This window comes from Phyllostomus hastatus, unplaced genomic scaffold (genome assembly GCF_019186645.2).
Source record: "Phyllostomus hastatus isolate PE091 unplaced genomic scaffold, TTU_PhHast_1.1 phas_scaffold_129, whole genome shotgun sequence".
In the NCBI taxonomy this organism is placed as follows: domain Eukaryota; kingdom Metazoa; phylum Chordata; class Mammalia; order Chiroptera; family Phyllostomidae; genus Phyllostomus; species Phyllostomus hastatus.
This window is the reverse complement of record NW_025334009.1, coordinates 16649096-16666935: the sequence shown is the minus strand read 5'-3', so window position 1 is coordinate 16666935 and position 17840 is coordinate 16649096. Positions and strand designations below refer to the sequence as shown.

Here is a 17840-nt window from a genome sequence, read left to right as displayed (position 1 = left end):
AGAGGGATCTCACCAGCTCATCACTTCCATGTGTTCAGGTTCTTCTCACTCATAACACCTCTCTCCTCCCCGCTTTCTTCTAGCTCCTTCAGGTTTCCTCTCTCTTGTTCTTTCTCAGAAACACAAGCTCCCGCCTCTCCCATTTATAACTACCACCTCATGTAGGTTAAGCGTCTGTCTCCCACGCCTGCAGTGTCCTACTGTGCCCTCCAAGAGTCATCAACGTGCTTTCCAAGAGAGAATAAATGGGCATTTCCTGCCTAAGCTGACTTCTTATCCTGCAAAACTATTGAGATGAAGTTTTTGTCTTTCATAATAATATTAATAAGAATAAAAACTAATGATATTTTCCATCTTTTAGATTCCTAACATGAACCTAGCCCTGTGTTAGGAGCTTAGTGTGCATCATTTCACTAATATTCCTAAAAAAAAACCGCTTTAAAGTATGAATGCGTGATTGCATTTGCAATAAGAAAAGTGAGGTTTATAAATAAAAGCTCAAATGTTTCTTAACCATCATGATAAACTAGTCAATCATACATATTTTCCTGGGTTTTTTTGGCTGATGTTATTACTCTACAGACTTTAAATTTAAACATTACTTGTAAAACCCCATTATTAAGAAACAATTATTGGGGGTGGGAATTCACTGATACTTGTATAATCTCATACCAGTGCAAATTGAGAAATCCTTTTGCAATATGTATCAACAACCTTTTCAACAAAATGAGATTTATACTTATCTTCTTCTTTTGCTCCAGAATACATGAATATTTATGAACATCATTATCTTCATCATTAATTTACTAAATTTGAAGCATAGCATTAGACTAATTTATTTTTCAAATGTTCTTCAAATTAATGTGGCATTCCATGAATCATCCCCAAATCAGTTTATTGTCAAGCATCTAGATGCCAGAAAATAAAACAAACAATGCATTTATAAAATAAGGGTATTTACCCGTTAAATTAAAAATCACCAAAAATACTAAGTTAACATATTAATGCCTCAAGCATGTTATGTCTCAAAGCATGTTAATGTCTTAGAAATAATCAACATACTCAAAAACAGAAACAGCAATAAAAACAAAGAACAAAAAGCCAGAAGAAAACAAGTTCAACTATAGACTAGATTATTTGATCATTGGACAGTTTGAGTATCTTTTAGAGAAGTTTTCTGATCAATACCAAAAATAGAGAAAATTATTATTAGGTGTATCTTCTTCCTGTCCATTAAGAATTGTAAAAGCACTGGAGAGTCAAGAACAATAATACCAAAGCTGGTTTCTAGTGACTATTTTTCAAGGTTTATTCATTTGGTACATTTCCATAGAGGGAAGTGCCGCTTAGGTTTAGATAGAACTTGAAGGTAAATGTAAAGTCTTTCTTTTAACTCTCAAGAATAAATGGCCTCTAAAAATAAGCAATTGGGAGAAAAAGAAGAAAGAATATTTACAGACCCAACAAGGAATAGTTGTAGTATGACGTACAGGCATTTATATGTTGGCTTGTGAACCATCTGAAGTCTCAGCTGGCCTGGAACTTGGAGGTGATGCCTGTGACCCTCATCTGCTGAATCACTGTTCTGATTCAGGCTGTTGGGGCTTCCACCCTCATTGCCTTATTCCCAAGACTCACCACACTGCTTGCCCCATGGATCATCAACTCACTGCTAACCTCACATGGCATCTTTTCCTTTGTGCCCCCCCAAATAAACTTAAATTCTTAGACTCTGCACAAAAAAGTTTTCTCTTCCTCATGTTGCACCTAAGATCTGGTTTGTCTTAAGAATTTAGTCATACTTCAGTACTCATTGGCTTCAGAGCTCATCATACCCTTTACCCATCACGTTTTGATGAGAAAAAAAAATGTTTCCGACTCAGTGCTTGCTCAGGAGTCATCCCACTTGCTAGAACTCGTATGAGTCATAGTGCAGCCTGGTGAGAGAAAATGCTTCATTGTTCAGTGTACGTTGGTTTCAGCACTCATCACTAGTCCTCAGCTAATTAACAGTGCACCACTGTATGGCCTTCCTTAACCATCCTCTCGAATGGAAGCTTCACTTATTCCTGTGACTGGTGGAGCTGGAAGAAGGTGTTATCAGTCTCCTATACCACCATTGCCTCTTCTAGAACTGTGCACATTCCTTCCTCTCTTAATGATGACAGAGTTCCAGGATGCTATCTTCTCCCGTTCTTTTTGCTACTCCCTGTTGGCCTCCTTGCCAACCTGCACATTTAGTATGGCATCTTGTCATTGACCTCGTCTCGCTTCTAACTCCTGCCTTATTAATACTGTAGTGTCACACTAATGCGGAAATACTCTTGGGCAGTGAACTTGCCACCTTTTTCTCAGAGAAAATGAAGGATATCAGGTGTGAACTCCTTCGGTTTCCTGATCTCCAACCCACAAATTAATTGATTCTGGCATTCAGCCTCAGCTGCAGAACACTTCTCTACAAGCACCCCACAGCCTCCAACAATGACAGTACTGTTTCCTGTGGTGGGAGACCTTCCTTCTACATTTGCCGTCCTGCTTGCGTTTATTCCTGTTGCAGTTCATTTCTTTTTAATTTAAATTGTTCTGCAGTTGGATCCAATCTCTTCTCAAATATATGTAGGATGTAGGATTTTGTTGTTGTTGTTCACAGTTCATGTTCTCTTAATTTTAACCTTATTGCCTTTACCCCAGCCCTAATTATGCAATTAAAAAAAAAGGGAGAGAACCGCTTTCTTAACTAACCTGTTCTTCCTGAGTTTCTGATGTTTTCCTTGCAAAAATGTTTTCCATTCATTTACAAAATTCTTCCTTAATGCAGATAAGATATTGTCACCTAGGCCTGAAGTGGTTCTTGTGGTTAGAATTCCTGAATGAGCCTATGACCTTTCTAAATAACTAAAGGTTCCCAATATGTGAAGGAACCAACCAGTAGGTTTCACTAATGCCAGGCATTTTCTATCAAAGGATTTTGAGGAGACTAGGAAAGTCTCATCTCTTTCCTCAATAGTAAATGTTATTTGCTTTATTTTATACCGTATGTGCTTCCAGATAAACATCAAATCATTGAAGATACACTGTAATCATATTTTGTTCAATAATTTACTTATGGCATAGACACTATATTACCCAAGGTTCTACACAGCAACAGAACCAGTTTATATACATACACACATACTTTATGTACATACATACATACTTATAAGAACAGATTTGTTGTAGACATTAGCTCATGCATTTATGGAAGCTGAGAGGTTCCACAATCTGCTGTCTGCAAGGTGAAGAACCAGGAGAGCTTGGTGCTAAAGTCTGAGTGTCTGACCACCAGGGCAGCCAATGGCACAGCACCCAGTTTAAGGCCTGAGAATACAGGGACAACTGGTCTGAACATCTGAGAGCTAGGAGTTTTGATGTCTGAAGAAAGGAGAAAATGCGTATCTCAGTTCAAGAAGAGAGAGAATTCACTCTTCCTCTAGTTTTTGTTCAATTCAAGCCCTAAGTGGATTGGATGATGCCCATGTGCATTTCAGAAGGGGCTTCTCTTTACTCAGTATATGAATTCAAATGCTAATTTCTTTAGGAGAAAGCCCTCAAAGGCACACTCAGAAATAATGTTTTACCACTTTTCTGAGCATCCTTAGCCCATTCAAGTTGACACACAAAATTAACCTTCACAGGCAAAACAAAAGATCAGGATTTTTTATGATTTCCCCTGAGTAATTGTATAGCTCCTATGAACTATGTATAGCTTGAGTTTTTCATCCAGAGTGCTTCATTATTCATTCATTCATTCATTCATTCATTCATTCATTCAACATATGCACTGTAAGGGCCAACCATGATGAATCAGACATGGTTCCTGTGGGAATTTTCATGGTTTCCCTGCAACAGAGGTAGAGATTAACAGCTGTTGAAATGTCATAGGAGAAAGTTATCACTTCCAAATCAAAGCCAAAAGCAAGGCTTTGTGAAGAAATGTAGCGTTTGGACTTAATATGAGAGTCAGCTTTTGGATGTGTACTTAGGAAGAAAGGTACTTAGGAAGAAAGAGGTTAGAACACAATAGAAACAAAAGTCACTGAAAAAGGAATTGACGAAGAGGTGCTCTTTACTGGGTGCAGGCAGAGACAGGTCACATGACTCTAAGAACTCAGTGTAAGTGGGTTGAAATTTACCCCAAGATAACATCCTTTGTCTCTTCATTGTTTGACAAGGGTATATCATCAAACAAACTGCTTTACAATTCTTGTGGCAAGGAGTGGAATCTGGACTCTGGCACTAGAAAGACTATTCCTCCCAGTCTTTTTTATTCTACCTTTTGGCCCTTACTTTTTGTTTGTTTGTTTGTTTGTTTGTTTGTTTGTTTGTTTGTTTTTACTTTGAACTCTTCATACATATCCTTGGAGGCAAGAATGGCATCTGTCCCCTGAAGGAAACTGCTGTATTATGTGTTAGTGTTGCCAAACTGACGCGGGCTGTTGCGGAGTAGTGCCATCTCCATTTCCCCCCTAAATGTGTACACTTCTTAGAGGTATTTTTCTCAAATAGCTTTCTGTCCCGTTTTTGCAGTTTCTAACTTGCTTTCTGTTTTCCTCCTTGTTTAGAATGTTACTTCATCTTTCGGTCTCCTCCCTTCTTCCTCCCTACTCACCTTCACACGTTCCCCACCCACCTCGGATTGATCTCTAACACGGATATTCTAACCTGCTGTGTGGGGCACATTTTATCCCTGAAAATCTCTTATCTACAAAACAAACACATTAAGTAAGAATATGTTTGATGATTCCTGTAGAGCCTGAACTCTTTCAAACTACATTTTAAGGACACCCTCAACATTTTCTCTTTCGTTGTTTATTCTAGTCTACTGGGGTAATTAGCGTTCACAGTGTGTGGGCCTGAGATGGTTGAGAGGAAATCTTTTGTGTGGAAATGGAATTTACTTTGGGTGGCAGCCTGGATGATTTCCCTTTCCCTTTGGCTGAAGCATCTTTACCTAGCCTTATTTAATGCTTTAGTCACAGACTTAAATAGAAAACAACAAAGCTTCCAGGCATATTGGGGACTTCTTAGCTCACTCTTCTTTTTGACAAAATCCCGCAGTTATTTTTATTTCCAAAATAACGAAGCAAGCCAGGTTTCCTAGAGAAAAGGTGACAGGAGCCTGAAGAGGCTGAGGATGTTAGTTGCTGGGCAGAGATTTCACATAAATATCTGAAAGAACTTTCCAGAGAATACGTCAGTCATTTGTTGAAGGGATTTCTTCTTGATACTTTCGAATTTAGAGTCTGATTAAAATAAATGTTTATTTGACCCCAACACCCTCTCCAATTTTAAGAAGTCACTACTCGACAGAGACTTGTAATTTTTTTACCACTAATAGCCATACTAATTTGCAAAACCATTAGAAAGATGATTAAGAATCAGCAAGGAAGGTATAAACAGGCAGGAGATTTAAATCCAAAAATGAGAAGACTACCAGAAAGTAGTGATAATACAAAAAGATCAACTTATAAGGATTTAATTATCTACTTGGTTTTGAGGCACTGTGGTGAATGTAAGATTAGCAATAGTGAATAATACCTAAAAATTAAATAGCTCTATATATGTAAGATCAGAAAGGAGAAATGAACCCTATAGGACACCTAATGGGTTGGCAACAAAATTCATTTCTTCTGGGCTGTATCAGGTCGTATGGCCCAATCCCTGCTTTAACACTATGGTATGCACTTACGAATACTCAACATATAATAAGAGCTCAATAAAATTTTATTGACATTGTTAATAAGTGGATTAAGAGCATATATCTATTATTGGAATTACACGAGAGTACCTTGGCCTCTTAGTTTCTGGTAATCTTTTCTCTATCCCAGAATGTGTCATCAGCAACAACTGTACCAACTCCAAATCTGAATTTCAAACACTAGTTCAAGTTCAGACATGCTACTCTCTGACTGCAACCTCCTTCCTTCTGCACACTTCTGTAATAACCCTAATGGCAATAATTCTTTGACACCGTTAAGCCTGCCCATGTGTGTATTACCTACTGCTTTGCCTGTGTCAGTTCATTTGCTCATATCCAGGCCTAGCTTAAATCTCATATTAGAGAGTTATAATCACTTTTTTTTTTTTTACCTCACCTCCCTTGGTTCACTCTCCCTCCATTATGCTCTTCTGGTAAAACTTTGATCCTCTTGCATCCAGTTCTCAAAATGCTCATTCCTTTGAAGAGCTACATATGGCTAAAGTAAAACATTTCATCAATGCTGATGACTCTCACATCACTTTTGTGACCACACAACTTAAATGGACTCTCAGCACTGCCTAGAAATCATACTACATAACGCCGGTCCATTCGCTCTCTCACTCTCCAAGACAACCATTTCATACCTTCTCCCAAACCTGCATTGCCTCACTGTCCCCTCATATTTTGCCCCCAAAATAGAAACAATGAGAAGAGAACTTAGGTGCCTTACTAATTTCCCAACCTTCTTGCTACTGAAGCCATTCAATCTATCCTGTTTAAATGGATAGACTGTTCCTATTCTCATCTAAGGTTTCGATGTTTTCTTCCCTCACTTGGTCTTTTTCTCATTTTTGTAAACTTTTATAGAAGGGTAACATATTTACAGAAGAGTGCACAGTTTGTGAGTTTATAGCTCAATGAATCTTATAAAGTGGAAACATGCATGTATCCACCACCTAGATCACGACAGAGAAGTCTCACAGGCACCTCCCTGATGTCCCATCCTGTTATGACCCACACACAAGTACCCACAACCCTGAGTTCTAAACCATGAATTGGTTTTGATTGTTTTTAGGCTTTAAATGAATGGAATCATACAGTATGATGATTTTTATGTCAGCTATTTTTAAAAAGCCAATGTTATATCTATAAGATTCATCTGTATTTGTAGAGCAAGTTTTTATTTTTTATATTATTGCACAGCATAAATATATCAGAATTTATTAATTCTATTGTTGATGGACATTTAGGTTATTTTCAGTTTGGAACAATTATAAATAATGCTGCTTTAAATATCGTTTTTGCATACCTTGTGGTGTATATATTTTTTAAAAAATTTATTTATTTTTAGAGAGAGGGGAAGAGAGGAAGAAAGAGAAGAAGAGAAACATCATGTGCAAAAGATACATTGATGGGTTTCCTCTTTCACACCCCCAACTGGGGTCCTGGCCCTTGACCCACACATGTGTCCTGACTGGGCATCAAACCAGAAACCTTTCAGTTTGCAGGCTGGCACTCATTCCACTGAGCCAAACTAGCCAGGGCCCTCGTGGAGTATATTTGAAAGAGTTTCTGTCATTTACATACCTAGGAGTGTGATTGCTTGGTGACAGGTTCTATAAATGTGCTGCTTCTTTGGTAGTCATACAGTTTTACTGAGTGCATGTACAAACTTGTACTCCTTCTAGCAGTGTACGAGAGTACTTGCTGCCTGAATTTGCTTCAACACGTGGTATTGTCAGTCTTTGGCCAGCCTGGTACGAGTGCAGTGTTATATCATCCTATTCAGAATTTGTATTACCCTGATGACCAATGAGGGAAGGCTGCATTCATGTGTATATTGGCCATTTGTAGATACTCTCTTTTGAAAAGTATCTGAGTGACTATATATACTTATATTTTGTTGCTTTTCTAATTGAACTTTTTCTTGAAACCATTGTAGATTCTCATGTATTTGTAAGAAATAATATAGAAAGATCCCTTGTACAATTGCCTCAATTTCCCTCAATATTTTGCAAAATTGCAGCATAATAATTTTGGATGTTGACATTGATACAATCCACAACTCTCACTCAGATACCCCATTTTACTGGCACTGATTTGTGTGTGTGCTCAGTTCTATACAGTGTTTTCAGCTATATGGATTGTTTTTCATCCACCACCGCAGTCAAGACACTGAGCAGTCTCAGCAACACAAGGGCCCCTTCTGTCGCCCGTTCATAACCACACCCGTCTTCACATTACTTGCTGCCCTCATTCCCAGTCCCGGACATCCACTACTCTGTTTTCTACATTGTAAATTTTTGTCATCAAAAAATGAATCCATGAAATCACATAGTATATAAATTTTTGGAATTTTTTTCTTAGTTTAACTTCCTAGAGATTCTTTGACATTATTACATGTATTATTAGATTATTCAAATTTATTTTTAAAAATTGGGGTTTTGCCCTGATTTTTGGATTTAAAAGTATATTTCATATTTAACCTTTGTTTGTCAGATATATATATATTATCAATATCTTCCCTCAGTCTTTTGATAATTTGAGATGCTTAATTTTATTGTTTAATAAATCTTTTCTGTTCCCAATATTTTGAAGCTTTTCTCTTATTTTCTTCAAAAAGCCATATTATACCTTTATACTTATATCTATGATCTATCACAATATAGTTTAATGTTAGAATCAGGGATTATTTCTTTTCTATAAAGACATTCATCATTTATTGAAAAAGATCCCTCTTTCCCATGTTGAATTACAGTGACACTCGTAAATTGTTTGGCTGTGAGTGTACTTGTTTTTAGTTTCTCTATTTTATTCCATTAGTCTATTTCTCTCTCCTTGCAACAATATCTCTATCTTAATTACCATGATTCTTTAGTACAACTTAATATCTAGTAGTGTATGCATCCTCCAAGTTTGTTTTATTTTTCCCAAAAATTGTCTTCGATGTTCTAGGTCCTTTGCATTTCCATATACATTATAGAGTGAGTCCATTTGTTTCTACCAAGAAGTCTTCTTGGATTTCAATTTGAATTGAATTGAATGTACAGATTCTTTTTAAAAGAATTAACACTATTATAATATGGAGTCTAATAATCCATGAATGTAATATATCTTTCAATTTATTAAGGGTTTAGTTAATTTCTCTCATTAATGCCTTTTAATCTTCAGTAGAAAAGATTTTATGGATTTTCTCAAAGTTATTTCTAGGTATTTGATATTTTCATGCTATCCATACAGTATTTTAAATTTTATTGATAATTGTTGCTGATAGATATAAATACATTTTATTAACTTGTATTTGCAACAATGCTAATTTTTTAACAATTATATTTTCACTATATTATTTAGAATATCTATATATTAGTTGAGTCATCTGTAAATAATGATAGTTTCTTCATCTTTTTGCCTTTCTTTTTTTTCTTATCTTATTGTATTGTATAGAACCTCCAAAACAAAACTAGAGCAGGTAAAACTGGACATCTTTATCCCATTCCAAAATTCAAGTATGGCATCATTAACTGGAATGCCAGATGTATGTTTTGGGGATATAGCCTTCTATTCCTGGTTTCCATCTATTCCTAGTGTACCAAGACATTTTCTCATGTCCAAGTATTAGATTTTATCAAAGATATTTCTGAATCTTTTGAAATGATCATATAATTCTCTTTTTTGTTCTTCAATGTGATGAATTGTGTTGACTTATTTTCAAATATTAAACCTACTTTTTAATCCTGAAATAAATTTAGGAAGTTTGTATAAAAGCTTATGAGAGATACTGAGCTTCAGTTTTTCCTCTTGAAATGCCCTGTCAGTTTTTTGGTGTAAGGAGTATGCTAGCTTCCCTGAAATGAGTTGTGAAGTGTCCCTTTTTTATTATCTCCTGGAAGAATTTATGTAAGACTGACATTATTTACTTCTCTTTTTTTAAGATTTTATTTATTTATTTTTAGAGAGGGAAGGGAGGGAGATAGATAGAGAGAGAGAGAGAGAGAGAAACATCAATGTGCGGTTGCTGGGGGTTATGGCCTGCAACCCAGGAATATACCCTGGCTGGGAATTGAACCTGGGACACTTTGGTTCCCAGCCCACGCTCAATCCACTGAGCTATGCCAGCCAGGGCTTTACTTCTTTAATGTTTGAAAAACTCACCAAAAAAAAAAAAGAACAATTGAAACTAAAAATTTTATTGTGGGAAGGTTTCAGATTATGAACGCAATTTCTTTAGTAGAAAGAATTATTCCATTTTATTCATTTTTATGTCAGTTTTGCTAAATTGTTCTATTCAACAAATTTGTCTATTTAATATAAGTTGTCAAGTTTATAGTCATAAAGCTATTCATAATATCCTATTATTATCTTTTCTACTTTATTACTTCCCATTCTGTAATAAACTCAATGAATCTTTCATTTCCACTACTGCATTGTAAACATGCTTTCATAGTTGCCTTTATTCTGAAATCTGATGTACAATTAGTGTTCAGTTTTTATGTGATTTATCTTCATTTTTTAAGTTGTCTTTGTAGTTCACTGGCCCTCTCTTCTCTTCCACCTTTCCCTAGATTTAATTTTACATATTACTAAAACAAAATAAAATTGAGGAGAGGGAAGGAGAGAATTCGTAGTGTGTATATAGAGTTGTTTCTAGTTCAAACTTTAAAACATAGTTTGTTAATCAGCTGTATTTCCATCATATTATATTTTATTTTTATTGCTACCACAATGATCTGTGAACATGCACAAACTTAATGGATTTTGTTTTTTTCATTTTTTTCTCCAACACATTCATGAAAATTGCTTTCCCTACACAATTGAAGCCCTCCACAGCCTGTGGCTACTACTTACAGGATGAGATTTCATGAATTTCCAAGTTTAGAACAACCTCCAAGAGTCGTTCTTGCTACTCTCTCGCAGTATGCCACCAACAATGGCCCCCCTCAAAAACACAGCAACGATCTGTATTTTTTGTTTAATAATTTAACACACATCTCTCTGTGAGTTTAGTTCAGTACTATTCTGAGGAACTGCATGGGATACTACAGGTATATACTCCTAAGAATCCTGGGTTCCCATTTCTTTCCAGCCCACTAACTGGCCATCTTTTCTCTTCAAATATGTTTACTCCTAGTGTGTGAAGTATGTGCTGCTATCTAGATTCACTACCACCTGCTCTTCAGGGGTAGTTATTACATTACTCACAACTGTCCACTGTGTAATTTCCATATTAGCATCTTAAAGAGTGAATAGTCTACTTTAGGTTACAAAAGCATATACACTATTACTGTTCTGGATGGAGATCCCGACTTCATTTTCCATCACTTCACTAGCAGAAGTAGAAAGGATACAGGAGGAACTGAGCTGTGCCGGTCTGGGTAGGAGTCCCACCTTATATGCCCTAATGGCCATTCTCTCCTTTCCCGGAGGATCTCTCCTGCTCTCTTCCTCTATGGATAGTCTGGTATTCATTGAGTGTCATAAAGACTCAGAAAGCATTCTAAGAATTTTACTCCAGGCACCTAGTACTACTTAGTAAAGCAAGCATACAAAGTGATGCAATTTGCCATCCCAAATTCAGGTATTGCTCCCCAACTGAGATTATACAATGTTACAAATTTTAAAAAAAATGCCTTCCAGACCACCGAAAACCTCTTCCTCCCACAGTGCTTCCCTCCTTCACCCCCTCACTCGACTCTGATGAATAACTCAGGTTGTTCCCTATATTCTGAAGTTTCCTATATTGGAAGAAACTTTGTACTCAGTGATCTTAAAAGTAATTCACACTGCACACTGTTAGCATCATCTACCACAATTTCTCTGCTCAACTTCCTTCCTGAGGTGCATTTCATAACTTTCCTGTATCCATCCCTTTGACTTTCTGGGTTTCATAGAGCCTGGAAAACTTCCCTTGCTGAAATTTGCTAAGCAGATTTATGATTTTTATATACAGCAAGGACTACAAGTCCCAATTTACAATGTAAATAGTGTAATGGTAACACCAAATGAGTAAGCTTAATAAATTATTTTAGGAAATTCCAAAAATTGAAATGTGGGAAATTTCTTGCCACTCCTTTGCTTTACAAATAATAAAAAGATGTTTCCTCACAAGAAATATGACATTTTTTTAAATTTGTTTTGTTTTGGTGGAGGAGAAAAATGTAAATCCAAAACTAAAAATTTAAGTTTTCTTTCTTTGTTTCCTTGGAAATAGGTAATGACTCCCCAGTAACAGAAACAGTTTGTCCTAACTTAGGCAAAAAATACAACTTCTCTCCTGTCTCACCGTTTTCCCCTCTTTGTGTAACTGTCTTGGTGATGTGGTGTCTAGACTTCTTGGAGCAAGTGATGAAGTCTGGAATTTATTCTGTGGGTTTGACAATGGCTAGCCAGGTCTCCTGCACACATGGGAAAATCTGGTGCTTTCAGAATACATAAAAATCAAACTGTTTACCAAAAAGATAAAATGTATTCATTTAGGTCAAAGTTTGTGCTGCATACTACAGGGAAACATTATGTGGACTTGCTCATTTTTATCTGTATCATCTCATTGTGATGTTGTTCCCACCAGTCATGTCAAAAAAAAAAAAGCAAAATAATTTCTACTCATGAAAGAATTATGGCAGATTCTAGCTTTTCAGAAATACCTGTAAAATAAATTAGTTTCAAGGATGCACATCCATTCTTGTTACGGTCTTCATAAGTAATCCAAGGGAATTTATCAAGTCAAAGGAGCACTTTTTTTTTTTTAATATTATTGGTTCTTAGTCCTATGTCATTTGCTGGCTGGGAAAAAAATGAAAGCAGCCTCTGAGGCATCCAGATCTAAGCAATTTTTTTGTGCAGCCCGGATTATTAAATCTGACTGTAGTGTGTCTCTTAAGGAAATCAAGCTGTGTGCTTGCAAAGAAAATGCAGGGTTATTTGTCACCAATTACCTAAAGCTGAGAGTTGATCTTACACGTAGCTGTAACCATTTCCTGTAAGCACTTGCTCCTAATTTTACAAGGCTGTCACTTCCTGAGGCTTTACCCTAGAAAATATATGTCTACTAAGGGAGAGTTTTATTGCAAAAGTTTATCCAGAGATAATAGTCTTACAGGGTGTGAAACTCCATAGCATCAACCTCTTTGAAATAAGTGTCTATTGCTAATTTTCAAACATCCTTCTCGAGCACTGCCTATGAGTATTTTTCATGACAAAAGAAAAATAAGCAACCCGAAAGTAGTTTCTTTTTCATTAGCAGATACACACACACAACACACTGAACTGAGCTACCTCATTTACACTATAAAATCTCTACTGCTTTTCTTCAGAATAGCAGCATAAAAAACAAGTCAAGTAATAAAATAAGTTAAGCATATGGGGTAGCCCTCCGAGAAGAAAATGAGGTATTCTGAGTATAAAGTAAAATTTTAAAAAGTGTGGAAATTAAATTACAATAAAAATGTTAATCATAGGCATATTATCCTACATTTCTTCAGTTATTAAAGCCCATTAATTTAAAAAAAACAGTATCTGTATTACATGGGAATGATCAAAAGGAAGCTCTTAAGACTTTACTTATTCCGCTTCAAAGGTAATGAAGTGGACTGAAACGTGTGCTGAATTATAGGTCAGAAGAGCTGGAGTTTATTCCCCTGATATGTAGGTCTCAGTTTCTCAACGTGTAAAGTGGGTGAACCATCCTGCCCAGCACCCAACATTGTTCTAAACAGAAGATAAGTGAGTATTTACGCCATAGCAGTTCAGTTTAAGTTGTGTTTACACTTCGCTGAATGTCACAGGAGGCATGAAGATTTGCTGATTCAGTTTTACTGAACAAAAACACCCATGAGGTTTGGAATAACTCAGAGTTATCTGAAGAAGCTTACCTAAGAATTACGGAACATGCTTTCTCCATCAGCTACACTGCTTAGGAACTCCAGTTTGGCATGAAAAGTCTAAAAACTGAGATAGCTTCTCCTGTGAGCTGTGCTGCTAAATCTAGGTCACAGAACCACCTCCTCAAAGATGCTGAGAGTGGATCAAAGTCCGGTCCCGCAGAGGGGTACCAGTGACGTCATCGTCTTACACAAAGGGTGCACGTACTCACTTACTATGCCAGTTGCAAAGTGTGGAATTACTAACTCTATAATAGAAAATAACCAAATCCATGATGGTTTATTCTTTTACTAGTCAATTACAACTCTTGGAAAATATGACCAAAGAGTTGTATGAACTCCGTGTTTAGATAATTTCTTTTTTTTAAGATTTTATTTACTTATTTTAGAGAGATGGAAAAGGGAGGGAGAAAGAGAGAGAGTGAAACATCAATGTGTGGTTGCCTCGAGCACACCCCATACTGGGGATATGGCCTGCAACCCAGGCATGTGCCCTGATTGGGAATCAAACCAGTGATGCTCTGGTTCACAGGCCTACACTCAATCCACTGAGCTACACCAGCCAGGGCTAGATAATTTCATCATTGGTAAAAATATATTCCCACTTACTACAAATCTACTAGGATTTTTGAGATTCAATTAAAGAAGAATTTTTCCGATATATGTTCTTTAAAGCATGGGTCCCCACCCTCCAGGCCGTGGACTGGTGCTGGTCTGGGCCTGTTAGGAACCAGCCACACAGCAGGAGGTGAGCCTGAACATAATGCGCTTGAATCATCCCAAACCATCCACCGTCTTCCCAACCTCCGCCTTATCCAGGGAACTGGTCCCTGTTGCCGCAAATGTCGGGGACTGCTGCATAGAGCGCTAGTTCTAAGCAGAATTATTAGGTGCTACAAAAAAATGTTTTAGAAATGCTGACCTTTAACTAGACTTCAGTAAAATATGATTTCTCAAGAGTTTTTTTTTTATTACGTGTCAATATCAAAGAAGAGAATATATTAGGCAGCATTGCTCAAATGCGTTGGAACATATAAAGCTTTTATCTCACGTGAGCTTGCATTCTATAAAAAATGCATGGTAGGAAAACCTAAATCAAAGGATATTTAAAGCCTGTATAACACAGTCAAACCACCTGAAGTAGTCAGGGGACTGTAATTACCCCCCAGCACACTCTCTAAAGCAGTTTTGTTGGTAATGCAAACACCTGCCACAGGGACCTAGATGTGAAGTAGTAATTGCTGAAATGTGACTCCAGAGTTCTGTGCTATTTCAAAAAAATGGATAGCAATCAGGTACCTGAATAATAATTATCTGCTTATGGACAATGAGTGGGATAAAGTATTTATTTAAACATTATATAAACATAGTATGGGGTTGGTGAAATTAATATCTATAATGAGCTCAGAATTATCAGTGGCTAAGAGGCATGCAAGACTTATCATTGGAAGTGGAAGGCTTTCTACTCGTATCCTTTTATTCAGCCATTGGACAATAACTTACTGCGAATCAGGCATTTGGTATGTTAGAGGATGCAGAGGCAAGTAACACTTAGCCCATGTCTTCAGGAGATAATAGTCAGGATGATTGTAATAGAAGAGAAATGAATGTTACGAGATCACAGAGGACAGGGCGCAGAAAGCTCTGGTAATTTTCAGCCGTAAAGCTAACTGAGTAATACCACCAGCTCTTTCACACAGTCGCTCTTGGTCCAGGTTACAAGGCTGTTTAACATAGATATGAATTGCACTCAGTTGTTATGGGTAGCAGCTAGAATGCAGAAAACCGTTTGTTTGATTTGGTTTGGAGTTGTTTCATTAAGGTTGTCTCTATTTTTAGGAAATAGGTACAGAAGGGCAGTGCATAGTTTGCAATGGAGATGCATTTATTCCAGAATTGCTTTACTGCTATAATTCTCCATAAACACTGAATAGCAATTGATAAGCTAGTCTCCATTCAAGAATTTCTCTTGATTCAGGTTCATCATGCCTCTTGGATACTGAAAGTACCAAGATACGTTAGACAATAATTTAGGCTTTGCATATTTATGCATGGCCTGAGTTTTTGAACTCAGCAAATTTAGAAGAATAGATATTCACAGGCCTGTGATTTTACACAAACATAATTTTTCTAACCTTCATGAATTGAGAAACATTGTCTTCATTAGATGATTCTGATTCTGAAGTTGTGTTATGTTCATCGAGTTTAGAAACTCAGAAATGTAGTTGATTTTATAGAAAATTCCATTCTCGAAGAGCAAAACTTTGAAATTATGGGTGGGAGGTTATAGTAGAAATAGGAACATGGGTCATACATTCTATAAGGTGAGCATGTAATTTTTCTGCAAAAATACATTTTGTCCCCAGTACATGTGTTACTGAATGCTAAAACTTAGTGAAACAATGATCTGAATGTTTCAGTGTTTATTTGTCTGAGGAAAACTTGGAGAGTTTAAGGAGTCGATAAGGAAATCCTGGTGGTGACAGGAGGACGGGCTGGAGAGGGGAACAAAGGGGGTTCCAACAGTCTGCGCAACACTCGTGGTTTAATACATAAAACAGTGATGTGAACATGACAAAGTGATGACGCTTGCCAGTTCTGAACGTTGCTACAGAAATATTTCTTGCATTACTCCTCTATTAGTTTTATTTAGACAAGAAATTATTACTAACAATATGATTCATTCATTCAACAAATAATTTGTTGAGAGCCTACTATAGGATGGATGCCAGCAATAAAATTGAGAAAGAACAAGGACGTTATCCCCGCCCCCATGGAGTTTATGTTTTAGATGTGAAAGTGAAATATTTGAGACCTGATATAGACTGTTTACAAAGACAAAGTGAGCAAAAGGGGGTGAATGAATTTGTACCGTTGCTGGAAGTGGGCTGCTATTAGTACTGAATCAGTAAAAAGAGGCAATTGTTTGCCGAGAGGAACTGCATTATCTTGGGTCAAAATAAAGTTTAACTTGCATCATGCTCTGGCCATGGGCCAGATATCTCATGTGACATCTACTTTTCTCATTGGTTGCAATCCCAAGTTCACCTGCATTTTTCTTTGATTCCCTCTAGTATATGACTGCTGCCGCTCCTATGCAAGGGACCTACATTCCCCAGTACACGCCTGTGCCTCCGACAGCTGTTTCTATTGAAGTAAGTCTGTCTCTGGGTTATAGAAAGAGGGTCGGAGAGATACATCTCAGCCACATACACTGCGGTCCCCATAACCCAAGGAATCCTTATGTGTGGTTTTTGTGCTGCCCTGAAACTTGAAATTGCTAGGTCAGTATATAAGAACGCATGCCTTTACTTGGACAGGCCTAGGTTTTCTTTTGCACATAAAATAAGTTAGTTTGTTAGAAAGGTATGTGGGAAGTGTCATTGTCATATTTAGAGAAAAGCTCGGAGACCAAATCTCTACCCTATCAAATGTTCACCACAAATACCCATAAACAGGGAGGGGAAAAAATGTTTGCAAATATTTGAATGAGCTGGTTCTCCAGTGCCTTGTTACTCAAAGAGTGGACCAGCATCGCAGGCATCACTGGGGAGCTTGTTCAAAACTGCAAACTCTCCCATGTAACCCAAACCTACTGAATCAAAATTTGAACTTTAAAAAAAATTCAGGTAACATTGCTTTATAATGTTATATAGGTTTCAGGTGTGCAACATTATATGTCATCATCTGTATATACCACATCGTGCTCACCACCAAAAGTCTAGTTTCCATTTGTCACCGCATATTAGATCCATTTTGCCCTCCTCCACCCCACCCCCCCTTCTCCACAGGTAACCACCAGTCTGTTGTCTGTGCCTATGAGTTTATTTTTGTTTGGTTTGTTTATTTATTTATTTTTGTTTTATATTCTTGTTGCGCGTGGGTCACCGGCCAGCAGTGACCACGGAACGCTGTGGATGGCTCGCCTAAACACATGCGAGAAATAACAACATGCACAGAGACAAACTAGTTTCTGTGGGGAAGTAGGGATGAAATGGCCACCCCCCCAGTGGGGAGCGCGCTGATTTACCGTCCATACCTGCTTTTATTAGGCTCATTTTGCATAATAATTCAGGTAAAGTACAGCACTCACCAGGGGAAGTAAGGAACTATAGAAAACAAAGAACTCTGCCGGTCTATTGAGCTGGGGGTCAAAGAGCTGCAAGGCTGAGGAACAAAATAACTTCCTCCTAAGACCCTTCTCATTCAACTGAGGGCATTCC

General features: G+C 37.2%; 1 protein-coding gene across 9 annotated transcripts in view; it reads left to right on the top strand.

Annotated features, from left to right (window-relative positions):
- RBMS3 (RNA binding motif single stranded interacting protein 3) overlaps window positions 1-17840 on the top strand; it is a 622722-nt gene that overhangs the window by 587685 nt on the left and 17197 nt on the right. For all 9 annotated transcript variants that reach the window (XM_045856807.1, XM_045856809.1, XM_045856814.1 and 6 more), the window contains one exon: window positions 16692-16772. In XM_045856807.1, the coding sequence (XP_045712763.1) occupies window positions 16692-16772 (81 nt within the window). The remainder of the gene's footprint in view (window positions 1-16691; window positions 16773-17840) is intronic.